Raw genomic sequence first — 21,389 nt, forward strand, 5'->3', positions numbered from 1 at the left:
GGTGTATCGATGTCATGGGAGTGGTTTGATGATGTTTGAATTTATAATATTAGTCAGTCTTTACGTTTTTCTCAAAGGGTTCAACTGGTTCATGAGTTTTAGGTATTGTAATGTCATGGGAGTGGTTTGGTAACGTTAGATTTTATGATGCTAGTAAATCTTCGCTTGTTTTTCTCACTAAGGGATCAGATAGTAATGTCAGTAAATCTTCGCCTGTTATTCTCCCAAACCGTTCAGCTAGTTAATGAGGTTCCTGCGTATTGATGTCATGGAACCGTTTTAGTGATGTTGAGAGAGAAGAGAAATGCCGGGGAAGCAGGATGAGCCGGTGTCTGGTTCTTCAGCTCCCATAAATTAGCAGAAACCGGCGGGAACTCTTCATTATCATCCCTGATTAACTGTTGCCACTGAATAACTGTTACCGGGCTTAATTAATTCCTGCAGCCCTGAATGAAGAAGAAAGAAAGATTAGAAAGCGGGTGTGGTGACAGTAACTTCTTCATTCTCTTCAAATAATAGAAACTTATATTCATCTCATTTTAGTCTCGTACTGTCTCATTTTAACTGATGCAATTTCGGAGGAGATGAGGCTTTCGGAGATGAGGCATTCGGAGATGAGGCATTCGGAGATGAGGCATTCGGAGATGAGACTTTCGGAGATGAGACTTTCGGAGATGAGGCTGTCGGAGATGAGACTTTCGGAGATGAGACTTTCGGAGATGAAGCATTCGGAGATGAGGCATTCGGAGATGAGGCTGCCGGAGATGAGGCTGTCGGAGATGAGACTTTCGGAGATGAGACTTTCGGAGATGAAGCATTCGGAGATGAGACTTTCGGAGATGAGAGTTGCAGGGCGGAGAAGAGAAAGAGGAGGACGTGGAGGCGTGTTACTCATCCTCTGCACCCTCTGGCGACGGGAGGAAGTGTTGGCTCCTCGGGCGGGTTTCGTTCCGGCGCCCCGTGGGGTGTTTGGTTGGGGGGGGGGCCTCGGCGTGGGACTCCAGAACCCGCATTCTTAATAAAAACGTCTCTACACCTCACTTCGCTTGTTTAAAAAGCCGCTGGGATTTTCAGGGCCTTTTTTTTGCAGTTTAAGTGATTGTTTTGCACGGCATCTGCATCTTAAAAGGGAAGAGTCACCCATGAAATCCCGGTTAATCTTTACCGTGGCTTTGGAAAATAGTCTTAATGGGAGCCCGGTTCGTTTAAGATTATGGACCCGGAGCTGCGGAGTGGCGGCGACGGTGCACATGAATGAATTAACCTTCTCCCGCGTTCCCTCTCGCTCTCTCCCCCACCTGGCCGGTCTCCACTCTCCAGGTGAAGGCCGAAATACGTAGAAGATGGGCCGGTCTCGTCCTGTGTGGCATTCTCTTTCTGTGAGCCGGACTGACTGACTGGAACTTACTAAACACATGTGCCCGGTTGCCTTCCTTCTTTCCTTCCTTCCTTCCTTTCTGTCTTTCTTCCTTTCTTTCTTTCTTTCTTTCTTCATTCATTCATTCATTCATTTCTTCCTTCGTTCCTTCCTTCCTCTATCAGCCATCCACTTAGAGGAGGACGCGTCTTCTTTGTACTGTTTTAATATTCGTTGCTCTCAAATCCCTAGTTTGCGTTGGCATTGAAATTAAGGCAAGAAATGTAGAATTGCTTTTCTTTGACACACGTTGATTTGGGTAAATTTAGTTCTTGTATTTTGTAGGTATGTGTGTCTGCGTGTGTGTGTGTATGTGAAGGGGGGATGGTTGGGGTATGTCTCACTGTGCTCTCCTTTCGTGGCACAGTGAGTTGGCAGAGCGGTGAGGGCCAGGTGAAGGGAGTGCCGATGACCAGGCAGAGCTCGGAACAAAGACCATGCCATACTTTCATGTTCCCTTCGCCTCATTCCCGCCCCTTCCCTCCCTACCTCCTTCCCTCCCTCACTCACTCACTCACTCACTCCCGCCCCCGCGTCCCCCTCACGCCGCCCATTCCTCTTCCATTCACATTTTTCTCCCTCGTTTCTTACTTTCACTCCGTCATGGCACTTTTAAATCATTCCTCTCTCGGGATGAGCTCGTGTGGAAATTCGGGGCGAGCTTCATGTCTCCTCCTCCCCCTGTGGCAACCCCGGGTGCTGGGTTCGTGCCCGGGGAATGACCTCAGGCGACCCAGGGCGAGGGGGCGAGTCACACCTCTTCCTCCCCCTTGGTGTTCTTATGGTAACCCCCCTGGACCGGCCACGCCTCATCCTCCTCCTCCTCCTCCTCTTATTCCTCTCCTCCTCCTCCTTCTCCTCCTCCTCCTCCTTCTCCTCTTGCCTCTCTCTCCCTCTCTCTGTCTTCCCTTCTCTCTCTCCCCAGAAAAGAGCTGAGATTTGCATGGTCGTGAGGGCAGACTCTGTTCTTTACGGTTCTTTGTTGGGGCGCTGATAGAGAACGATGATTGCTCGGTTTCGTTTTCTTCCATAAATAATTCATCCCTCTTTATCTCTTTCTTTCTTTCTTCCTCTCTTCGCCATTATTTTGTCTTCGTGTTTCGCTCGTTATATTGCTTTGTTTTCTCTTCTTGGTTTGTTATTATCATCGTTATTAGGCCTGTTTTTCGTGGTTGATTTTTCGATGCAGTTTCTTATTCTTCTTTTCATTTCTTGCATTCCACACTTTGTTTCTTTTCCTCGCATTCGTTTCATGATCTCCCTCTCTCTCTCTCTTCCTTTTGTTGTTTGCTTTAGTTACCTCCCATTCTTCTATCTTTCCTTCTTCTTACATCACTTCTTTCAATCCTCCTTACTGTCCTTCAATTCCCTCTTCCTCATTCAACCACTAGAGGCAGAGAGGGCAACAAGAAGTGGATTAAAGGATCAGTCAGGGCCGGGAAACACTCGAACGCAAAACGCAAAGAAAAGAATAGAAAAAAGGGAGAGAGAGAGAGGGAGGAAGGAGAGAAGCGGGTGAAGGTGAGAGGTTATAAGGAGAGGGTGGAGTGGGCGAGCGCTGGAGTGGAGAAGGAGGTTTATATACAGAGGAACAGGTGGAATGGAGAAGGAAGAGGAAGAGGAGGAGGAGGAGGAGAGTTGAGGAGTGGACTACTTCAAGAGTTCGCTTTGCCGGTAGAAAGAAAGAAAGAAAGAAAGAAAGAAAGAAAAAAGTGAGATAAAGTGTGCGAGAACAGGAAAACTGACCCGGTAGAGAGAGAGAGAGAGAGTAACGGGAAAGGGCGGAGAGGTGTGAAGGAATGAGCGACTTAAGGTGAACTAAATCAGAAAACTTTATTGTAGACGTTTCCTGTTATTGTTTTTGTTAGTGGTGATGATGATGATGATGATGGCGATGGTGGTGGTGGTGGTGGTGATGGTGATGGGTGTTAAGACTCCTATCTCGACAACCTAAACCACTATTATGACATACGGCCCTCACCACCCACCTCTACAACCTTCACCCTTCCTCCTCCTCCTCCTCCTCCTCCTCCTCCTCTTCCTCCTCTCCTCTTGTATTTCATCACCTCTCCACTCACCTTCTTTGTCTCCTTCCTTATTTTATTTTTATTTTCCAGTCTCTCCTTCCCTCATTTACATCTGTTCTATATTCCTTCTCCTTTTCTCCAGTATTCCGTAACCTTTATATGCGTGTTTTTTTCTTATATTCCCTGCTTTGTTCCTCTCCACCCTCTCCTTCCTCTGTTTCCATATATGCTTTCTTCTCTTTTTCTCCTCTTCTCTAGTGTAACGTCTTCTTTCTTCCCTTTTTTGCTCTTCTTTTCTCTAACCTCTCCTTCCTCTGTTCTATCTTACTTCTCCTTTTCTCCCTTTCTATAGTATACGTCTTCTTTCTTCTCTTCTTTTACTTTTTTTCTCCATTTTCTTCTTCCTCCATTTACGCCTGTTCTCTCTTACCTCTCTTTATCTCCTCCTCCTCCATTTCGTCACCTTCCCACTCCCCATCTTTCCTTTCTTAACACACTTTTCACCACCTTCCACCACTCGCACCTGTTCTCAGACGTGCGTGGCCTCCCCTTATGCTGGTTCTGGCCGTCTTGAGTGAGTGGCGCTGCTGATGTTCTCTGTTAAGCCTGCCAACCCTCCCCCTTTGCCTCCACACACCGGTCTTCCCGCTAGAGGTGCCGGCGCTGCTCGTCTGGTGCACTGATGAAGCTGTCGATAGTACCCTTGGCTGCTATTTGTTGGGCTCCAGCTGCTCTCCGTTAGCCTGAACGAAGAGCTGGACTCGATGTGTGGATGCTGGTAATGCTGGGTAGTGCAACCTCTCGTCGCCGGAGGTTGTTGCAACTATTAGAACATCCTTTTTCTTTTATCTCTTTGTCCATCAGTTAAGGAGGTCATATTTTGGTGTGTAGGCGTGGAGGGAGATAAGATAAGGCTATAGTATCCTTTTTCCAGCATCTTTATCTCACCGTGTCTGTCTGTTTAAGGGTTTGTGCTGAGGTAGGCATAGGCATGAGACGAGAAAATCATGTTATAAGCCTCAAAAAAGAACATACACGTCTTACCTGACCTCATAACCTTGCTGCCAGAGGGAATTGTAAGCTTTTATCTGCGGAAGCGATAACAGAACATCCTCTCGATATACCTCTGTCTCTGTATTGTAAGGGACTCGTGTTCAACTGTATCTGAATATATGAGGAGTAACATTATAAAACCTGAACTGAGAACATACTCCTCCCCTTTAACCTCTCAAAACATACTCTTTCTATAGCCCGCATTCTTAAGTGTCTAGGCATCTCAGTTCGCCTGTTTAAAAAGCCTCTCGTGGAAGTTGCTGTGGTTTTCATGGACTGTTTTGTGATTCTAGTGAGCTTTACCCGACTTCGTCACCGTGATCAGGGAGAAAAAAAAAACACCCAAGAAAACCAGGTTAATCTTCTTAGGAGCCTCGGAAAACAGTTGTAGTGGTAGCTCGGTACGTTTAATAATATGGACCTGTGCTCCTCTGTATTGTAAGCGACTCGTATTCAGTTAGGTCAAACCATAAGAGGAGCAATGTTATAACTGAACTGAGAACATACACCTCCTCCTCCTCCTCCTTGACCTCATCCATCTCATCCTCTTCTCCCGCACGCTCTTCGCACCACCCACCCGACGACTCTTAAGCAAACAGTCGGGCAGCGCTCTCGGGGGGTCCTGGTGTCTGTATCACGCAAGAATCGGTGGCTGTGCGTGGTGCGGCGGTTTGATTAATGGACGGAGCTTCTGCCACGGCGAGTCTCCATCTGATTCCGGGTTCTGATGTATTGTTTATCTTCGTGACGTGGATTCCTGGCGCTCCTGACGAATGATCAGTGAAGGCTGTGGTCGTGGTGATGGTGGGTGGGGGAAGGGGAGGGGGGAGGGGGGGTCAGTGTGTGTGTGTGTGTGTGTGTGTGTGTGTGTGTGTGTGTGTGTGTCATGGTGCCTCAGGATAAGCTAGAGCTGTAATCTGTTGTCATGCCTTGTTTGTGTTTACCTACAGCAGAGTTTTTTTTTTTGTGTGTGTGTGTGAGTCCGTTAGATGCTGTGAAGTGAAGGTTGTGAGTGTTTGTGTGTGTGTGTGTGTGTAGGTTACGGGGTGGGGGGGAGGTGCTTGAGTGTCCGTGTGTGGGAGGGGGAAGAGAGAGGGTAGGCTAACTTTAATAAAAAAATCTGATAACACATTAATTGATTCCAGAAATTTGACTGTCATAAAAAGCCTCGTTCTCGTTCACACTTCCTCACCTCGATTTACCTGAGTCTAAGCAAGAAGCCGCGTATAACCACCCTTTTTAAAACACAAGTAAGCAAAAGATGAGGTTACACATTCCCGCTAAGCATCCATCGATTCTAAAAAAATGTTTATACCCATAACAAACATCCTTTCTCACACTTCCTAACATTTATTTACCTGAGTTTAAGAAGCCACAACCCCATTTTTTAGACACATGCCAGCAACAAGTTACGTATTTTCGCACAGAAGGTTACATATATTCTTTAGCCATCCATCGATTCCTCAAAAGTCGATTCCCGTAACAAGTATCCTCTCTCACACTTTTTAAGATTAATCCACCTGAGTTTAAGTAGCAATAACCACCTTTTTGAGACACGTGCAGGTAACAGGTGGGTAACATTCTTCCACCAGCGCCTAGAAACCCTCAAGCATCCACCTTACCGGCCTTCCTACCCACCACCATCACCACCCACCTCCACCACCACCACACCGGGCTGCCGAACAGGGCTTGGCGGTGATGAGTCATGGGAGTATAGAAGGGCTGACCGGCAGTGGTATGGTGCGGGTGGTGGTGGTGGTGCGGGTGGTGAGGGTGGTGGTGGTAATTCCGAATCCAAACCTATCTATTGGACACACACACACACACACACGTGGTCGCCCTTTTCCCCGCCTTCAAGACCCTGTTTGCTTGTTTGGGGGCTAAATGTGGCGGTAGTTTGTGTTTGTATGTGTATATGTATGTTTCTTTTTCCGACGAGCTCTGTGTGGGTGTGTGTGTGTGTGTGTGTGTGTGTGTTGCTACTCTGCCAAGGTGGGGTAAGACTTTCCCATGTATATTTCCACGCCCTTTGCCTTACACCGGTCAACCTGCGTCCAGAAAGATTCCAGAGTAGGGGCGGGAAGGGCAGGCAGCGGTGGTGGTGGTGGCGGCGGCGGCGGTGGTGGTGATGGTGATGGCAGCAAAAGCAACGAGCCACCACCACCACCTACTCCACCACCACCACTACCACCCAGACCACTGCCTCTTAACCTACCTGTCTTACGGCGGGGTGAGTCTCGGCTTTGGTGGCGGCGGTGTGGGTTCAGGAGTAACAGTACTGCGCCCCTTCCTCTCACCCCAAACCCGTCTTCCCCGTCGCCCCCCGCACCCCTCTGAGCTAACCCGCCCTCCCGCCTGTCTTCCCGTCCGTCTGCCTGCTCTCCCTTCCGCTCTTCCTCCCGGTCTCCTATCTTCCTCTGGGCTCTGCTAATCTAGAACGCTCTGCACTGCTTTAATTTTTCTCTCGACCTCTCTCTCTACGGTTCCTCGGAGTCCCGCTAGTCCAAAACGCCCTGTTCTGCTTTAGTTTTCCTTGCCCTGTTTTCTCTCTCCCTTCCTCTCTCCCTCTTCAGTGTTCTTTTGTGCCTTGCCAATCAAAAACGCCCTGCTCTGCGCTCTTTTTCTGCCAGCTCTCTCTTGCCCTCTCTCCTTCTCTTGTTCTCTCCCTCCCTCTTACTCACACATCTTAAACGCCCTGCTCTCTCTTGCCCTCTCTCTCCCTCTGTTGCTCTCTCCCCCTTACACACACATCTAAAACGCTCTGCCTGCTTCAGTTTTCCTTGCCCTGCCCTCTTTCGCCCTCTCTCCCTCTCTCGTTCTCTTACACAAACACCCACACACACACGCACCCAGAGTCAGCCAGGAGGTGAGGGTGAGGGAGGAGACTTGATACTCTAGTTCCGGGAAGGAGCTCGGGAGGAAGGGGAAGTAGAGGGTCGAATTCACAAAACCAGACGACTTTGGGTTAGTCTCCTCCCCTCTTCCCCCCTTTCCTCCCTCTCTCTTTCTCTCTGTGTCTTACGTATCTTTTTTACTGTCTTACTCATCTCTCTATCTATCTGGGTCTATCTTCAACACACCCCTCGACTGTGCAATCACCCCCATCCCCTCTCTCCCTCTCTATGTATCTATCTGTCTCACCTATCTTCTATCCATCTATCTTACCTATCTTTGTGTCTTCCTCACCCTCATCAACCTTGTTCTTGCCCCCTTCCCTTCGGTTTGTCACCTCCCCTTCCTCTCCTTCCCCTCTACCCATCTATTCCCTTCTCACATACTCCTCGCCCCCTCTCTCTATCTCTCATCTATCTATTTATCTATCTATGTCAGTCTTTCACACCCATCAACCTTGCAATCGCCCCCTTCCCATCTGCCTGTCACCTCCCCTCCCTCTCCTTCCCTTCTACCCGTCTGTTCACTTCTCACACACCTCGCTGCCCTTCCTTTCTTTACTCACGGAACCGCCCGCCCGCCCGACCCCTCACACCACACACCTGCCTCAGCTATTCCGAGGACGAGATAGATAGGAGGGAATACACCGTGAACGTCGGGGAATGCGCTCCAGCGACTACCTTTGTATACTCGTGTGTAAGGCCAACCTCCTCCCTCGTTCTTTAAGTGTTTAGGGGCGTGGTGGGGATTTAATAAAGGTTCAGAGCTCACGGAATTGAGTTAAAGTCAGTCAGCGCTTCTCTCCCCTTTAGTTCATCTGTTAAAAGGGATTCGAACGCTGTGAAGTTTTCTCTCTGAGCGCTTTTCCACATGAACGCTTGCTTAGTTATCCATACACGAGAGAGAGAGAGAGAGAGAGAGAGAGAGAGAGAGAGAGAGAGAGAGAGAGAGAGAGAGAGAGAGAGAGAGAGAGAGAGAGACACACACCTAGCATTACGTAACCTCTCCTCCCCCTGTGTTTACGGCAAAAGTCGCCCTCTGTTTACCTTACGTTCACCCCCTTCCGGCACATCTTCCTCCTCCTCCTCCTCCTCCTTCACCTGGGCACTCTCCGGCGTGATTATACCTGGGAATAGAAAGAATCGCAGGTGCGTGTGTATTGTCCTCCGTCTACACAATAAGAGGTAATAGCGAGCCAAGCGGTGGGAGGAACTCTTCTTGCGGGATTGTTCTCCTAAGCTGCCAGTCATCACGTGTTCGTAGTTGTTGTTGTTGCAGGCGTATTGAAAAAGAGCTCGCACGTCGTGGTTGTGGTGTTTCTTGTTCTAGCATTGCAGGCAGTACCGCTTTTCCGCTTCCTGGCAACATCACATTAGCCCTACGAACTCCTTTTCTCCCATCATCATTTTTTTTTTTTTACGTCTTCCCTGTTTTGTTTTGTTTCTCTCGCGTTTGTTGTTTTCACGTCCGTATGTTGTGCTCACCTTTCGTTTACCTTTTGGCATCTGTCATTCTCGTTTTTTCCTGCTTGATTTCTCCTCTTCTCGCTTTCTCCCCTGCTATTACTCCTCCTAAAGTCACGTTCTTGTAATCTAGATGGGTCTCAATCCTCAGAAAGCCAGTAATATCCCCATACATGTAAATCTATCCCTTACAGGTCACCACTAACCAAATTTTCCACAACTTTGCCCTCACAGATAGGTCGAGATCTCTGGATACTCCCATTACCCTAAAACGCACAAAATATACATCAAGAATAAAGTTACTTGCATAATCTTGTAATCTAGAAATCTTAATCCCAAGAAAGCCAGAAAACATCCTTAGGCGTGTCAAGTTTAAGCCTTAATAGACGACCCATCAAGCACCAGGGACTAGGCAGGGAGAGGTCGTGAATAGGTGGACTGAGGGAGTGAGTGAGGGGTCATCAACGGTATGCAGGGAGCCTTGTAACACTGGCGTTCATGGGTTTGGTGGCATGTGGTCCGTCCAGTAACCTTAAGTAGCGCTATATATATAAACTGGTTCTTGTCACCGTGTTTACTTAGTGTGTGTGTGTGGGTGGGTGTGGGTGGGTGTGGGTGTGGGTGGATGGGTGGGTGGGTGGTTGGAGGTGTGAGTGATATACGAGATTCTTGCCTAATAACTCCTTTGTGGGGCCTCCATTATCTCCCTCACTAATTAAGTTTCGACGCAAATGAATGTTGATTTTGAGTAGATTATGAGATACGTTCCGAAGACTTGTTTTTGTTAGTACTCATTGGAAAGGTTTATATTTACGGATTTGGGAACGTCCTCAACCTCTTCTACCCGCTGTTCTTCTGTTTACCGTTTCCGTTTTTCCCCGCCAGGTGGTGCCACATAAACGCTCGCTCCTAATCTCGCTCCTTCTCGACATACCTCAGCCTTGAGTCATGTCGATCCGTTAGCCTGCAGTGTTTTTCTATACTCAGATATGCATGTTTTTTTGACGGCTGACAGAGAGCTCCTTCGCATAATTCATAGACAGCGCGCGCCTCGAGGTGAAGTGTTGTGAGTGAAGAGAGGTGAGGTGAGGAGGCCGGCTGGCTGGTTGGCTCTTTTGTGTGCAGTGATTGAGGTGGAATGTATCTGTACCGTGGAATGTGTGGAAAGGAATACCGTCCGTTCATATCATAGCCTTTGGACGGCTTTTGTGTTTCTGGTGGAAGCGTGGAAGAGTTATCGAGGTGAATATTCAATAGCAACCTTATATAGCTTAGGCGTTTCGTCCCATGCAGTTGCCTTGATAAGTTTTGGGGTACAGTGCGATGTTATGGACTTTGTGACAGTTGTAGCTATCGTTATATGTCCCCCCCACCTCTCTCTATCTCTCCCTTCCCTCCACATGATGTTTGCTCGTATGCATGTTTGTGTTCCTTGATAGTAACGTGTTTGTCTCTCGTTGCAGGAGGCGGCGGCAGCGTCAGTGTGGCCACCTGTGAACACCGCTTCTCCTCCACGGGCGGGGCGCCGCCCCCCTACTCCAGGCTGCCCCCGGATGGACATGAGTTCCCCAGCAACTACGCCGAGGGCCTACCCGATAAAATGTCTCGCTACGCCCGCTACTCCCGCCTGGCCATGGAGCTAGACAGCCCCGGCAGCCCTCCGCCCTCAGCCGCCCCAACTCCCACCACGCCCCGCACTCGCTCGGCCCCCGGCACGCCCCTTGGCCCGCCCCCGCCCATACCCCGCTCCTCCTCCTCAACCAAGACCTACAGCAACGAAAAGACCCAAGATTCAGGCAACAACAAGTGGGCGGGAGGTGAAGAGCGCCGGTCCCGTGAGCCGACCCCCACACGCAGCCGCTGGCGCAGACAGGACGAGCGCAGCGAGAGGAGCGTCCGAGATAAGATCGCCATGTTCTCCACAGACGGCCCGGACCAGCCTCACCCCAAGACCAGGAAGCTGGACAAACAGGAGGGAGAGGAAGGCACGATGAAGCGCTCCTTCACTGAAGATGATGTGCGCCTCGACAATTCCGGCAGCTCCAGCAACAAAAATGGCCGGGACACCCACAGCAACCCGCGCTCGCTGAGCAAGACTAACGTGTTCAGCTCCATGATCAACGTAAGTACTTCAGAGCCGAAAGACAACACCAAACATATTTCAACAGCCTCCAGTGAGGTGGATATTCGACAAGAAACTCCACCCACACCGCGGGGTAACGGCATGCGGGAGGAGAAGAGGCCAGACGATGAGTCCAGTGCCAGCGGACTCCACTCACGGTCACAGTCTCTTATTGACATTGGTCGCTCGTCTCTCACAAAGCGTCACAGCGTGGGAGCCTACGACAGGCCGTCCGTGTACCAGTATGGCATCGAGAAGCCGGAGGAGCGAGAGCGGCGCACGTCACTCACAAACCTGATCGAGCAAAGAAGGAAGAGCTTTGGCTCAAAACTTCTTGGACTCGTGATCCCCGAGAGCCGCGGCAGCGAGGGCGGGGACAAGGCCTCCATTGACCTCCCTCGCATCTCAAGTGTTCCGCCAACGACGGCATCCAAGACCATGTCCCTCCCGCGGGAAGGCCAACGCTCGCCTAGACTCTACAAGGCAGATTCCATTTCCAGCATCGACTCCTGCGAGTCCAACACCAGCCGGCACAGCTCCCTCAACGCCCCGCCCTGGAAGAGCCACGGGACCAGCACGTTACCCAAGTATTCACCTGCATTTAAGCGGAAGAACATGACTGTCTTCAGCAAGTCAGACAACCTTCCACCTCCCAGCGGCCGCTCCCACAGCGCTTGCAGCTCCTCCCCAACAAGTGACCTCTCGCAGCCGTCCCCAACACCGATGTCACATTCGCCCCCCAAGAGTCTGGAAAACATTTCCCCGCCCAGCTCAGAGCACACGTATGACATGAACGAAGGGAGGTACAACAGCGACAAGCACAGCTACAGCAAGTTGTCCCTTTCACAAAAGAATTCCTTGGAATCTCGCCTCAATAGAGCCGAAGACAGCGACAACGACTCGGCGGTCAGCTCCACCCAGTCAAGCTACTCTCAGGGCATGTCACCCCCGTCCTCCCCCATGCCAGAACAAGACGAGCTCGAGGACCGCCGTGGCAGAGGCTACAGGTCGCGGCTATCCCAACAAAACTCTCTTGACGAACAGGAAGCCGCCAGAAGGGTTCTGAAACGCGGAAGCATCGAGGCTGAGAACAGAAGGAACGTGATTAATTCTGCGAGAGTCAGTTCAGGAAGGAACAGCGACGAACACCAGACTCCAGAAATCATCCGCAAGTACTCCAGCGCCTCAGACAAGGGCGAGGACTCGGACCGGTTCCCGCAGCGGCTGGATACGGAGCTGCGGGACGGACCGAAGGTGACGGGCTTGCGGCGGCAGGCGTCTACTTCATCCACGTCATCCACAGCGTCGTCCCGGCGGTCATCTCATGATTCATCGAGGCGGAACTCAAGAGATTCTGTCATCCACGTCACCAAACATGATGAAGCGAAGGTCTCGGCGGAGCCTGTTTACTTTGACCAGGAGGGAGAAATGTATAAAGAATCCCAGCTAAAAGTTGCTTATGTAAATGAAATCACCGACGACTACGAGCAGCTGAACGACGCCAACGCCAAGGAAGTGATCGCTGAGGTTCCTCTTTCATCGCCGCCATCACGGCGGACTCCAGAGACAAAGGAGGCCCCAGAGGCAAACCAGACCGCGTCCTCCCCGCCCAGGAAGGGAACGAACCGCTGGGCTAAGCTGGAGATGAAGTACGGATCGAACAACACAAATTCAGATATCGAGACGAAAATTCAACGAATGAGAAGAGCTTCAGACTCCAGCTCGCCTGACCGCACCAAGAAAAAATCAGGAGGGTTCCGCGCCCTGGCCGAGAAGTGGCAGCAGCGTGCCGAAGAGGACACGGCGGCGCCCCCACACCCCACCCTGGCGCGCCGGGAGAGCAACAGCCGCCTCGAGGCTCCGGTACGAGCCTCACGACAGTTTGAAGAGAGAGCGGCAGCCCCACCCGCCCATGACAGGCCGGCGCGTCCCTCCAGACTGTACGACGACCAGACGGAAGTGGACGGCGGCCAGGCGGCCCATTCAGACAACTACAGCGAGTCCACGCAATCCTCGTCCAACAGTCTCAGCAGCAGTGGCGACAGCCGCTCCGAGAACCTTGACATTCCTCGTGCAGAAGTTCCTGACCGCAAGCTGTCGATGCCGGAGTACGGCAGCGCCGGTGTCAAGATGCGCGACCGTCGAGAGGGCGGGGCAGGCGGCGCTCCCTCCCGACCCACTAGTCTGATCGAGGGCGGCGACGGGGGCGTGATGGACTCCCATTACTTAACCACCTGCTCCCAGCTTAGCCCCGCCGCCTCCACGGACTCCCGCGACGATCTCTTCACTCCCGAGACGTCGCTATCGCGCACCGCCAGCAAGGAGGTCCTCGATGCCTTCTCTCGCCCTCGTGCCAACATCGGCGTGTCGCTTCCTCGCGCAGGGGCCTCTAGCACACCCAAAATGGCTGACATCATGCGAGCCTTTGAGCGCCATGACCTGGGGAAGCGCGGGCCCATGAGCGGAGGGTCGTCGCACCTTCGTATGTCGTCGATGGACTCCACGAACAGCGACGAGGGGCTGATGGGCGCGCACTATGGCTCCGTGACCTCCCTGGCGTCTGGGCAGCGTGACCAGTATGGTTCCATCACCTCGCTCGCCTCCTCCACGTCCCTGATCTCCCCCCAGGTAAGTCCTGTGTGAACAGGTGTTAATGCATAAGGACTCTCTCTCTCTCTCTCTCTCTCTCCCCTTCTTCGTTTGGTTCTCACACCCTGTTAGTCTCGCCTCACAACCTCCCCATTTCACCCCGCCAGCCTTTCACAGCCTCAATGCCCCGCGGTAATTTATGGGGCAAAACAAAATTTTCCCATCCTTTTTATATTAGTAGTCGTAGTAGTAGTAGTAGTGGTAATAGTAGTAGTAGTAGTAGGTGCTGCGTCAGGAAGGGAGTTGCATGCATTAGGGGAAAAAGCATAGATAAAATGTATTATAATGCCGATGGATAATAAGTTAATTTGGGCATCTCAAATCATATGTAGAACCGATAACAAGTGAACAGCCAGTGAAGTCAGCCACGAGAAGTCAGAACGAACGGAGAACCAGGAGGAGGAGTTATGAAATTGGACCCTTTAATGGAGAGGGATAGAGTTCACATGCATCAGATCGAGATAGATGGATAACGTCTGGGAAAGGCCTTAGTTCTGCAGCTGACCAGTAGCGGCTGATGATGCTTATGATAACGTACTGGGCAGGGCTCTGAGGCTGGCAGCACGAGGCAAGCACACAACACCTGGTCAGCTGGAAAACCTCTCGTTGCCCCGCGTATCACCTTACCTTCCCGCAGGACAGCCGCGCGTGTTCATGATTCCGTGAAATTTCTCTTTTGCTTTCTTTCGGTCCTGCTTGGCGACGTGTCCGAAAGGCATTGTTTTGGTAATGGTCAGAAAGTGATTTGTTGTTCTTTGGTAATGGAGAGTTAAATAATAGCACTTACCTTGAATGATTATAGTGAGTAAATAAGACTTAATTCACTTAAGCTAAAGTGAGTAATGAAATTTAAAGGTACATGATCCACAAATTCTCTTTACATAATCATATCTTGAGATTCGAAAGCCTTGCTCTCCTCCCTTTCTCAAGATCATTCGACTCTAAGGTACACAGTCACGTTACCTCGATCATTATATAAACATAAATATTTACCATTTGCTGCATGTAACTGGACTCTTGAGGTTGTTAATTATCTCGTGTAAAACTGGTTATGAAGTGTGTAACCTTGTCGAGGAGAGCCGGGCCGGGATGGGAGTGTGTATCGCTGCCTGCCGCCTGCGTCCTGTCTGCCTGCTTGTATCCTGCCTGTGTCCTGCCAGCCTGCTCACGTGTCTTAGGATGTGGTGATACTTTTTACCATACTCTCTCTCTCTCTCTCTCTCTCTCTCTCTCTCTCTCTCTCTCTCTCTCTTAATGGCGTCACGCGCGGGAAGACTAATTGGTGCCTATTATATTTTTCTTTAAATTTCTTCCGGATGAGATCTAGAGCTGTATTGCCATTTGCTGTATGTAACATTTTTCCTACGTATTAGATGCAAGATTTCTTTATACCCACTTCCGAGGTAACAGACTATATTGTACCATCTTTTATTTGCACTTGTTTATCCATACCTTTTTTTTTCGTTCCTTTCTTTCTTCGTTCCTTAGCTCCTTCGTTCCTTTCTTCCTTCCACCCACCCACCTTCTTTTCCTTTCCTTCATTCCTTCCTTGTATTCTTTCTTCAAAACGTTAATGGGCTGGCTACTCTCATAACGTTGGTAGAGGTAGTATGTGTGGTTTTGTTTCCATCGACGCTCAGTTAAATTTATCCCTTGATTGAGTATATTCCTATATCACCGTTTATTTGCACTTGAAAACGTTAGTGCACTGGGTATACTCATAACGTTGGGTAACAGTAGTAGGTGGTGGTGTAGTTTTCATCGATGCTAAGTTAAATGTAGCCTGTGACGATCGTTTATAGCCACTACCAAGATAAGCGAGTATTTTCATCTACCATCGTGCATTTATACTTGAAAACGGGAGTGCACTGGGTATACTCACCACGCTAGGGAGCAAGAGAACGTGTGGTATAGTTTTCATCGACGCCCAGTTTAATGTAGCGTGTAACAAGGCGAGGAATTCAGCTCAAACGGTGCCGTCAGTCAGCGTCCTTCGCCAAGGTCGGCCGCGCCCAGCAGATGCCATTGTACTGTGTGAGCGAAGCATTTTTCTCCCGCGTCATTGTGCTGCCAACAAAAGAAGAGGTGCGAGCCGACAGCTTTTATTTATGGAAGGCATCGTGCGGCGCAGTTTAACGTTATTATTTTCTCAGGCAGACCACAGGCAAACGCTGGAATCTCTCGCGCGTGATATAATTATATTAGCATGTGTTTGCGAAGGGGTCATGGCGTTAAGGGTGGGTACATTTTGAAAGAAATCGTTATTCAGAGCAGTATAAAATGTCAGGAGGTTCTTTATTGTGCATGTCTGAGTTATTCGTCTCAAACATACAACAGACGTTTGATTCCCGTGATGTGCTAGATATTTACAAAGATGTATTTGCTGAAGAGTCATGGTGTTAGGGATGGGTGCATGGGTGGACGCAGTGAGTATTCAGAGCAACATGGCGTGTCAGGAGGTCCAGTAGTATGCATGTATGAGTTATTCTTCCCAATCATACAACAGACGTTTGATTTTCATGGTTTGTGAGGTATTTGCAAGGGAGGATACATATATAATAGTCGCCTAACCAGAGTGCAACTATAGCGTATGCCCTTCACTTTATCTCTTACCTTTAACCATTGTCTTGCAGGAACTGGCTCAGCTGATCGAAGAGGCCAACCAGTCACTGGAGGAGTCGGGAACGCCCTCACATGAGATCCTGGTGGTGGTGCTGCACAGAGAAGTCGTCGCCCACGGCTCCATCGGCATCACACTTGCAGGCGGGGCTGACTACGAGGCCAAGGAGATCACCGTGAGTTGTCCTGTCCTCAGAAGTTAATATAATATAGGAATGTAATATAAAGAAAATGCCTCAGTCAACATGTGCTTAAGATCAGTGTTGCAAATCAGAGGAGCATCAGAAACCTGTCATGTTTTCATTGATTAATATGATATAAAAATGTAATATAAAAAAATGGTGAACATGTGCCCAAGACTATTATTGCAAGTCAGAAGCGACAGTAAATTCAGACATGACTCTATTGGAGAGAGATATTCCAGAAGTTTTCCTGTTGTCATATAGTTATGTCCTGAAAAAATCCTGACAAAACTTCCCTCACCCAACAGGTCCACAAGGTCATTCCTGGCAGCCTAGCGGATCGCGACGGACGCATCCAGCGCGGAGACCGAGTCCTGTCCATCAACGGCAAGAACCTCCGAGGCGTCACACACAAGGAGGCTCTCAGCATACTCAAGGTATCCGTCACATGCGTTGTCCTTCTTCAGCGACCAATAAAACACACACACACACACACACACACACACACACACACGCACGCACACACACACACACACACACACACACACACACACACACACACACACACACACACACACACACACACACACACACACACACACACACACACACACACACACACACACACACACACACACACACACTTTCATATTTATTGTTTTTCGATTTTTTTTATCTCTTTTTCTCTGTTATGCTTAACTATATTTGCCCTTTTCTTGTGTACGTTTGCACATCACGTTCATTTTCTTCCTGTATAGCTAAGAGTCTTTGCTTTACTTCATTACAGTCACCAAGGCCAGAGGTTGTTCTTGTGCTGTCCAGAAGTCGGTCAGTCACCCCGCAGGAGTCCAACATGACAGAGTCTGACGGCAGCTTCATCCACCGTCCGTCCCTCATCAACCACGTCACGTCCCCAAGGCCTCCAAAGATCCTCGAGTCGCCCATGGACAGCAAAAGTCTCATCTCAGGTATGTTCTCATTTTCTATATGACATTAACACTAAATCTTGAAACAATACATAAATGTTATGTTTCCCTGATGTCTTTTTTGACCCGTCTCTCTTAGAGCCCTAATCCCGTTCTTATAATAATGGTACTCCAGCACAAGCTTTCCCAAGTTAAATTACATATGTATTATCTTCAAAAGCAACATCACGGATTGGTTTGGATTGATACTATATCAGAGATTAAGTAAACAAGAGAAGTAAGCTTTTATATTGCTGTAGGTTCTTAATTTTTAGAGTTTCATGCTGTCTAACTCTAACTTTGCATATGATCTTTAGTAGAACTTTATCAGTCTGCACATAACTTGTATTTTTGTTCATCAAATTACATGCATATCTTTGTCTTGCAGATGTAGCTGCTATGTCAGTTCCCAGAGGTCCTCCATTCACCATTACCCTCGTGAAGGATGGTGCAGGGCTTGGCTTCTCGTTGGAGGGTGGCAAAGACTCACCACTCGGCGACCGTCCACTTACTGTAAAGAAGATATTCAGTGGTACGTCCCTAATCTTACTTCTTTGTCTTGGTAACTTCTCTTTTTATGTGGAATCAGTGTTTTTGACCAGCCTTTTCCATTCTATCCTTTCCTTGCTCTCGCTCCTCGTTAATATTTTTTCCAGATCTCTAACCACCTTCATATATCTATTTTTCTTTATTTTTTTCCCTCTTCCCTCTGTCTCCAAACTCATCACTCTTATCTAAGATGATCATTGTTAATCAGGGAAGGCTTTAAGTCATGAAACCTGGCTTGCTGTGTCCGTAGACTTTTACACGTCACTGCCCAAGTAACGCTCCGCCCGTAACAGACTGTTTGATCTATGAATTTTGAGAAAAAAAAATTGCAGTCTGATCAGTCTATTGGTGTTAAATGTGGCTGAAGATTTCCCAAGAGTTTCTGTTGACAGTTTTCATTTTGAGTAAAGTTAATGAAGTGTATTGAATGGTATTGTTTGTGCCTTCCAGGTGGTGCAGCGGACAAGGGCGGCGTCCTCAAGGTTGGCGATGAGTTGGTCAGCGTGAACACCGTTGACGTGACGGGGATGGCAAGGATCGAGGCGTGGAACTTCCTGAAAAAGTTACCAGATGGCACAGTTACTCTCGTCCTCAGGCAGAAGCTGGACTACACGGCTGCGAAAAATGAAGAATGAAGTTTTTATAGTATGCTGTAAATCACTGTAATCATTATGCTGTGGTGAAATGTAGAGATACTGGTTGTGGGATCAGTGCTTGTTGTTATCTACCTTTATTTGTCCTGGAAACTATTATGTTCACTTTCAGTTATAGTTTTTCCATCCATTACCTAATACATTATATACCTGATATTCTCAACAAGTCGTTATTTTTACATAATTAAAAAGATGTTTCTTAAGATTTCCTACTCGGTGCTAAATGTCATGTTGGTTTTCCTGAGCTCTAACACTGGCATAAAATACTTAGAGTGCATGATCTGTATGAGCATTACAGTGAAGTTTGATGCCAACTAAGCTAAATCAAGCACAGTAATTTTGCAGTGATGGATACTTCAGGTTGATACTTGACCAGTATACAGCAGTGCAAATACTTCTCCCCGAATTTATATCATATACAAGAAACTGATTGGGGGAGAAGCTGGAGTCACTGGATGAGGTCACAGAGAGTTTAGCTATATTGAGTAATTGTCACTGTATTTATCTCAATCACTTATTGGGCTTCTAATTCTTATTCTGTGCAGCAATTAAATTACCAGGGAACACTGTTTTCAGTGTTTTGTTTGAGCTCTGCAATTAAATCATATTTTGTCATGAAGTAATTGCTGTTTATTGATTTATTTTCTATCATGTTTTCTAGTTCATTGATTATATTGTCTTTGTAAAAAAATAGGATACCAGTGATGTTTGTTGATTTGTATATCTAGTTTTATGCATAGTATTATATTCATGTGTATAAAATAGGATGAAAAAGTTAGATAAAAATTCAAATAATTATATTGTAAAAACTCAAATTTATGTTGGCACTATTTGCCAATGATAAGTCTTCATGATTTACATAGAATTTGACTGCTTCCAGTAAAGACAATTTAAGGTTTACAAATAATCTCATGCCTTATTAACGTGTGTACTAGCTCACAAAGATTGATATTTTTAACACAAAGTATGCATCAGACTCATCAGAGTTAAATATTTATTTATAACACATGATTTCAACATGAAAATGATTAGGAATTCAACTTTTAAAATCCCTATTGTGCATGTCCTCACCGACACTCTCCCACTTTTTTTTCCATCTTTGGTTATTGTTGTCATCCACTTTGAAAAGTGGAAATTAATATGAAGCTCAAATTTAGTATCAAAATCACCACCATTACTGTTGTGAAGTGAAGTGACTAAGAAGTTTTCCTGTAGGAAAATACATATAATTATGTATACTTACAGTGCATGATTCTGTCATTACTGCACAGTAATTGATGGAAAATTAAAAGTTATATTGTATTTTGTTTACAATGTTGTAAGAAGATGACATGCATTTGAAATGACTGGGGGATTAGCATCACAATCACACTTACCTTTTCTCGTTCATAATTATGAGAAATTTGGTGGAGGTGGTTATGATCTTCAAGGAGTCCTATGTAACTTAATGACTTCAGTTTTTACATTACAGTGGTTCATTTTAGGTGTGAGTGACTCATGCACATAAGGCAAAAAAGATCCCGAAGACTTGATTCTCATTCTGCAGTATCATTTATTTAACATGCTTTTTATTCTTGATCAAGACAACTGGTGAGGGCATAGGACTAATGGCAGACATGAGTCACAGCTGGCCATCTGTACACTGTGGTGAGAGTGGTGCTAGGGACTGACGGCCTGTGTGGCAGCCCCTCTAGATGTAGGGGTTGACTGGCTTGTGTGGCAGCCCCTCTAGATATATGTAGGATCTGGCTGACCTGTGTGACAGCCCCTCTCAATGTAGGGGCTGACTGGCCTCTCTGGGTTTCACAGATTCCACACGTTACACCGTCTTACACAAGCGTTGAGTGACAGTGACGAGAACCAAGTGGAATCTGAGGCGTTGGTGCGTAATGTATGAATGCCAACCCTCGTCTGTGATAGGCGCATTTCTTTATGCTGGTGGATGGATACAAGCATTTTCCGTGTAGGACCGAGTCATGCTGCAAACAGTTACTTACAGACTCGTCCTGCATCATGTGGAAACTTACCACACATACAATTCCATCTGCATACAGGAATATGTCACAATATTCATATATTTATCATTTTTATAGAGATGTAATGTTTAGGTTTTCATTTGTTTTCGTGAAAAGTACTTATTTTATATTGCACTTATCAATGTTAGGATTTTGTGGGTGAATAGAAAGTGTTTTACAGACTACATAAGTATATCTGTTAGTTTGCTTTCATGTAGTAGCATTTGTATTTTGGATTTGTTTAGTATGTCACAATTAGAGACAAAACTCTTGTCTTCACTATTATGTAATCTGGCAGCGAGAAAACTGGTGTGATTCAATATCCTCGGCGTGCCCGCAGCGAGCCTTGGCGATGCTGCGCCACGCTTACTCTGTATCATAATGTACATAGTATTTTTATAAAGATTCACTCATTACATATTCATATATTGCTTTTTTATCAGATTTAATGCTATTTACTATGCTGTATAAGGTATTCTATTTAACCATGGCCAACAGATGCAATGGCTCTTTACAGTATCCTGGTTTGGTCGAGCAGAGACCAATTCAAAATCCATTGCAAAGACTGTATACATCACTAATATTTTGGGCGTCTGCTTTGAATGTGCTGGGTATGCTTCTTTAGTGTATCCATTGTCTTCCTTTAATGAACAGAAAACTTGAACCCTTCCTCTGTACATAGCATCAGAACAATGATCATGTTATTAGCGCCTCAGCTTTATATGGGAAAGCGGACCAAATAAAGATAAACTGAAATCGTGTATGTATGTTTAGCCTTTTATA

General features: G+C 47.5%; 1 protein-coding gene across 1 annotated transcript in view; it reads left to right on the top strand.

The window, feature by feature from the left end:
* LOC127007165 (serine/arginine repetitive matrix protein 2-like) overlaps positions 1-21,363 on the top strand; it is a 59,147-nt gene extending 37,784 nt beyond the window's left edge. Inside the window, exons 2-7 of the mRNA XM_050877878.1 lie at positions 10,316-13,602; positions 16,257-16,418; positions 16,733-16,861; positions 17,212-17,392; positions 17,778-17,921; positions 18,389-21,363. Of these exons, the coding sequence (XP_050733835.1) occupies positions 10,316-13,602; positions 16,257-16,418; positions 16,733-16,861; positions 17,212-17,392; positions 17,778-17,921; positions 18,389-18,573 (4,088 nt within the window). The 3' untranslated portion in view covers positions 18,574-21,363. The remainder of the gene's footprint in view (positions 1-10,315; positions 13,603-16,256; positions 16,419-16,732; positions 16,862-17,211; positions 17,393-17,777; positions 17,922-18,388) is intronic.
* Positions 21,364-21,389: the final 26 nt, after the last annotated feature.

This window comes from Eriocheir sinensis, chromosome 34 (genome assembly GCF_024679095.1).
Source record: "Eriocheir sinensis breed Jianghai 21 chromosome 34, ASM2467909v1, whole genome shotgun sequence".
In the NCBI taxonomy this organism is placed as follows: domain Eukaryota; kingdom Metazoa; phylum Arthropoda; class Malacostraca; order Decapoda; family Varunidae; genus Eriocheir; species Eriocheir sinensis.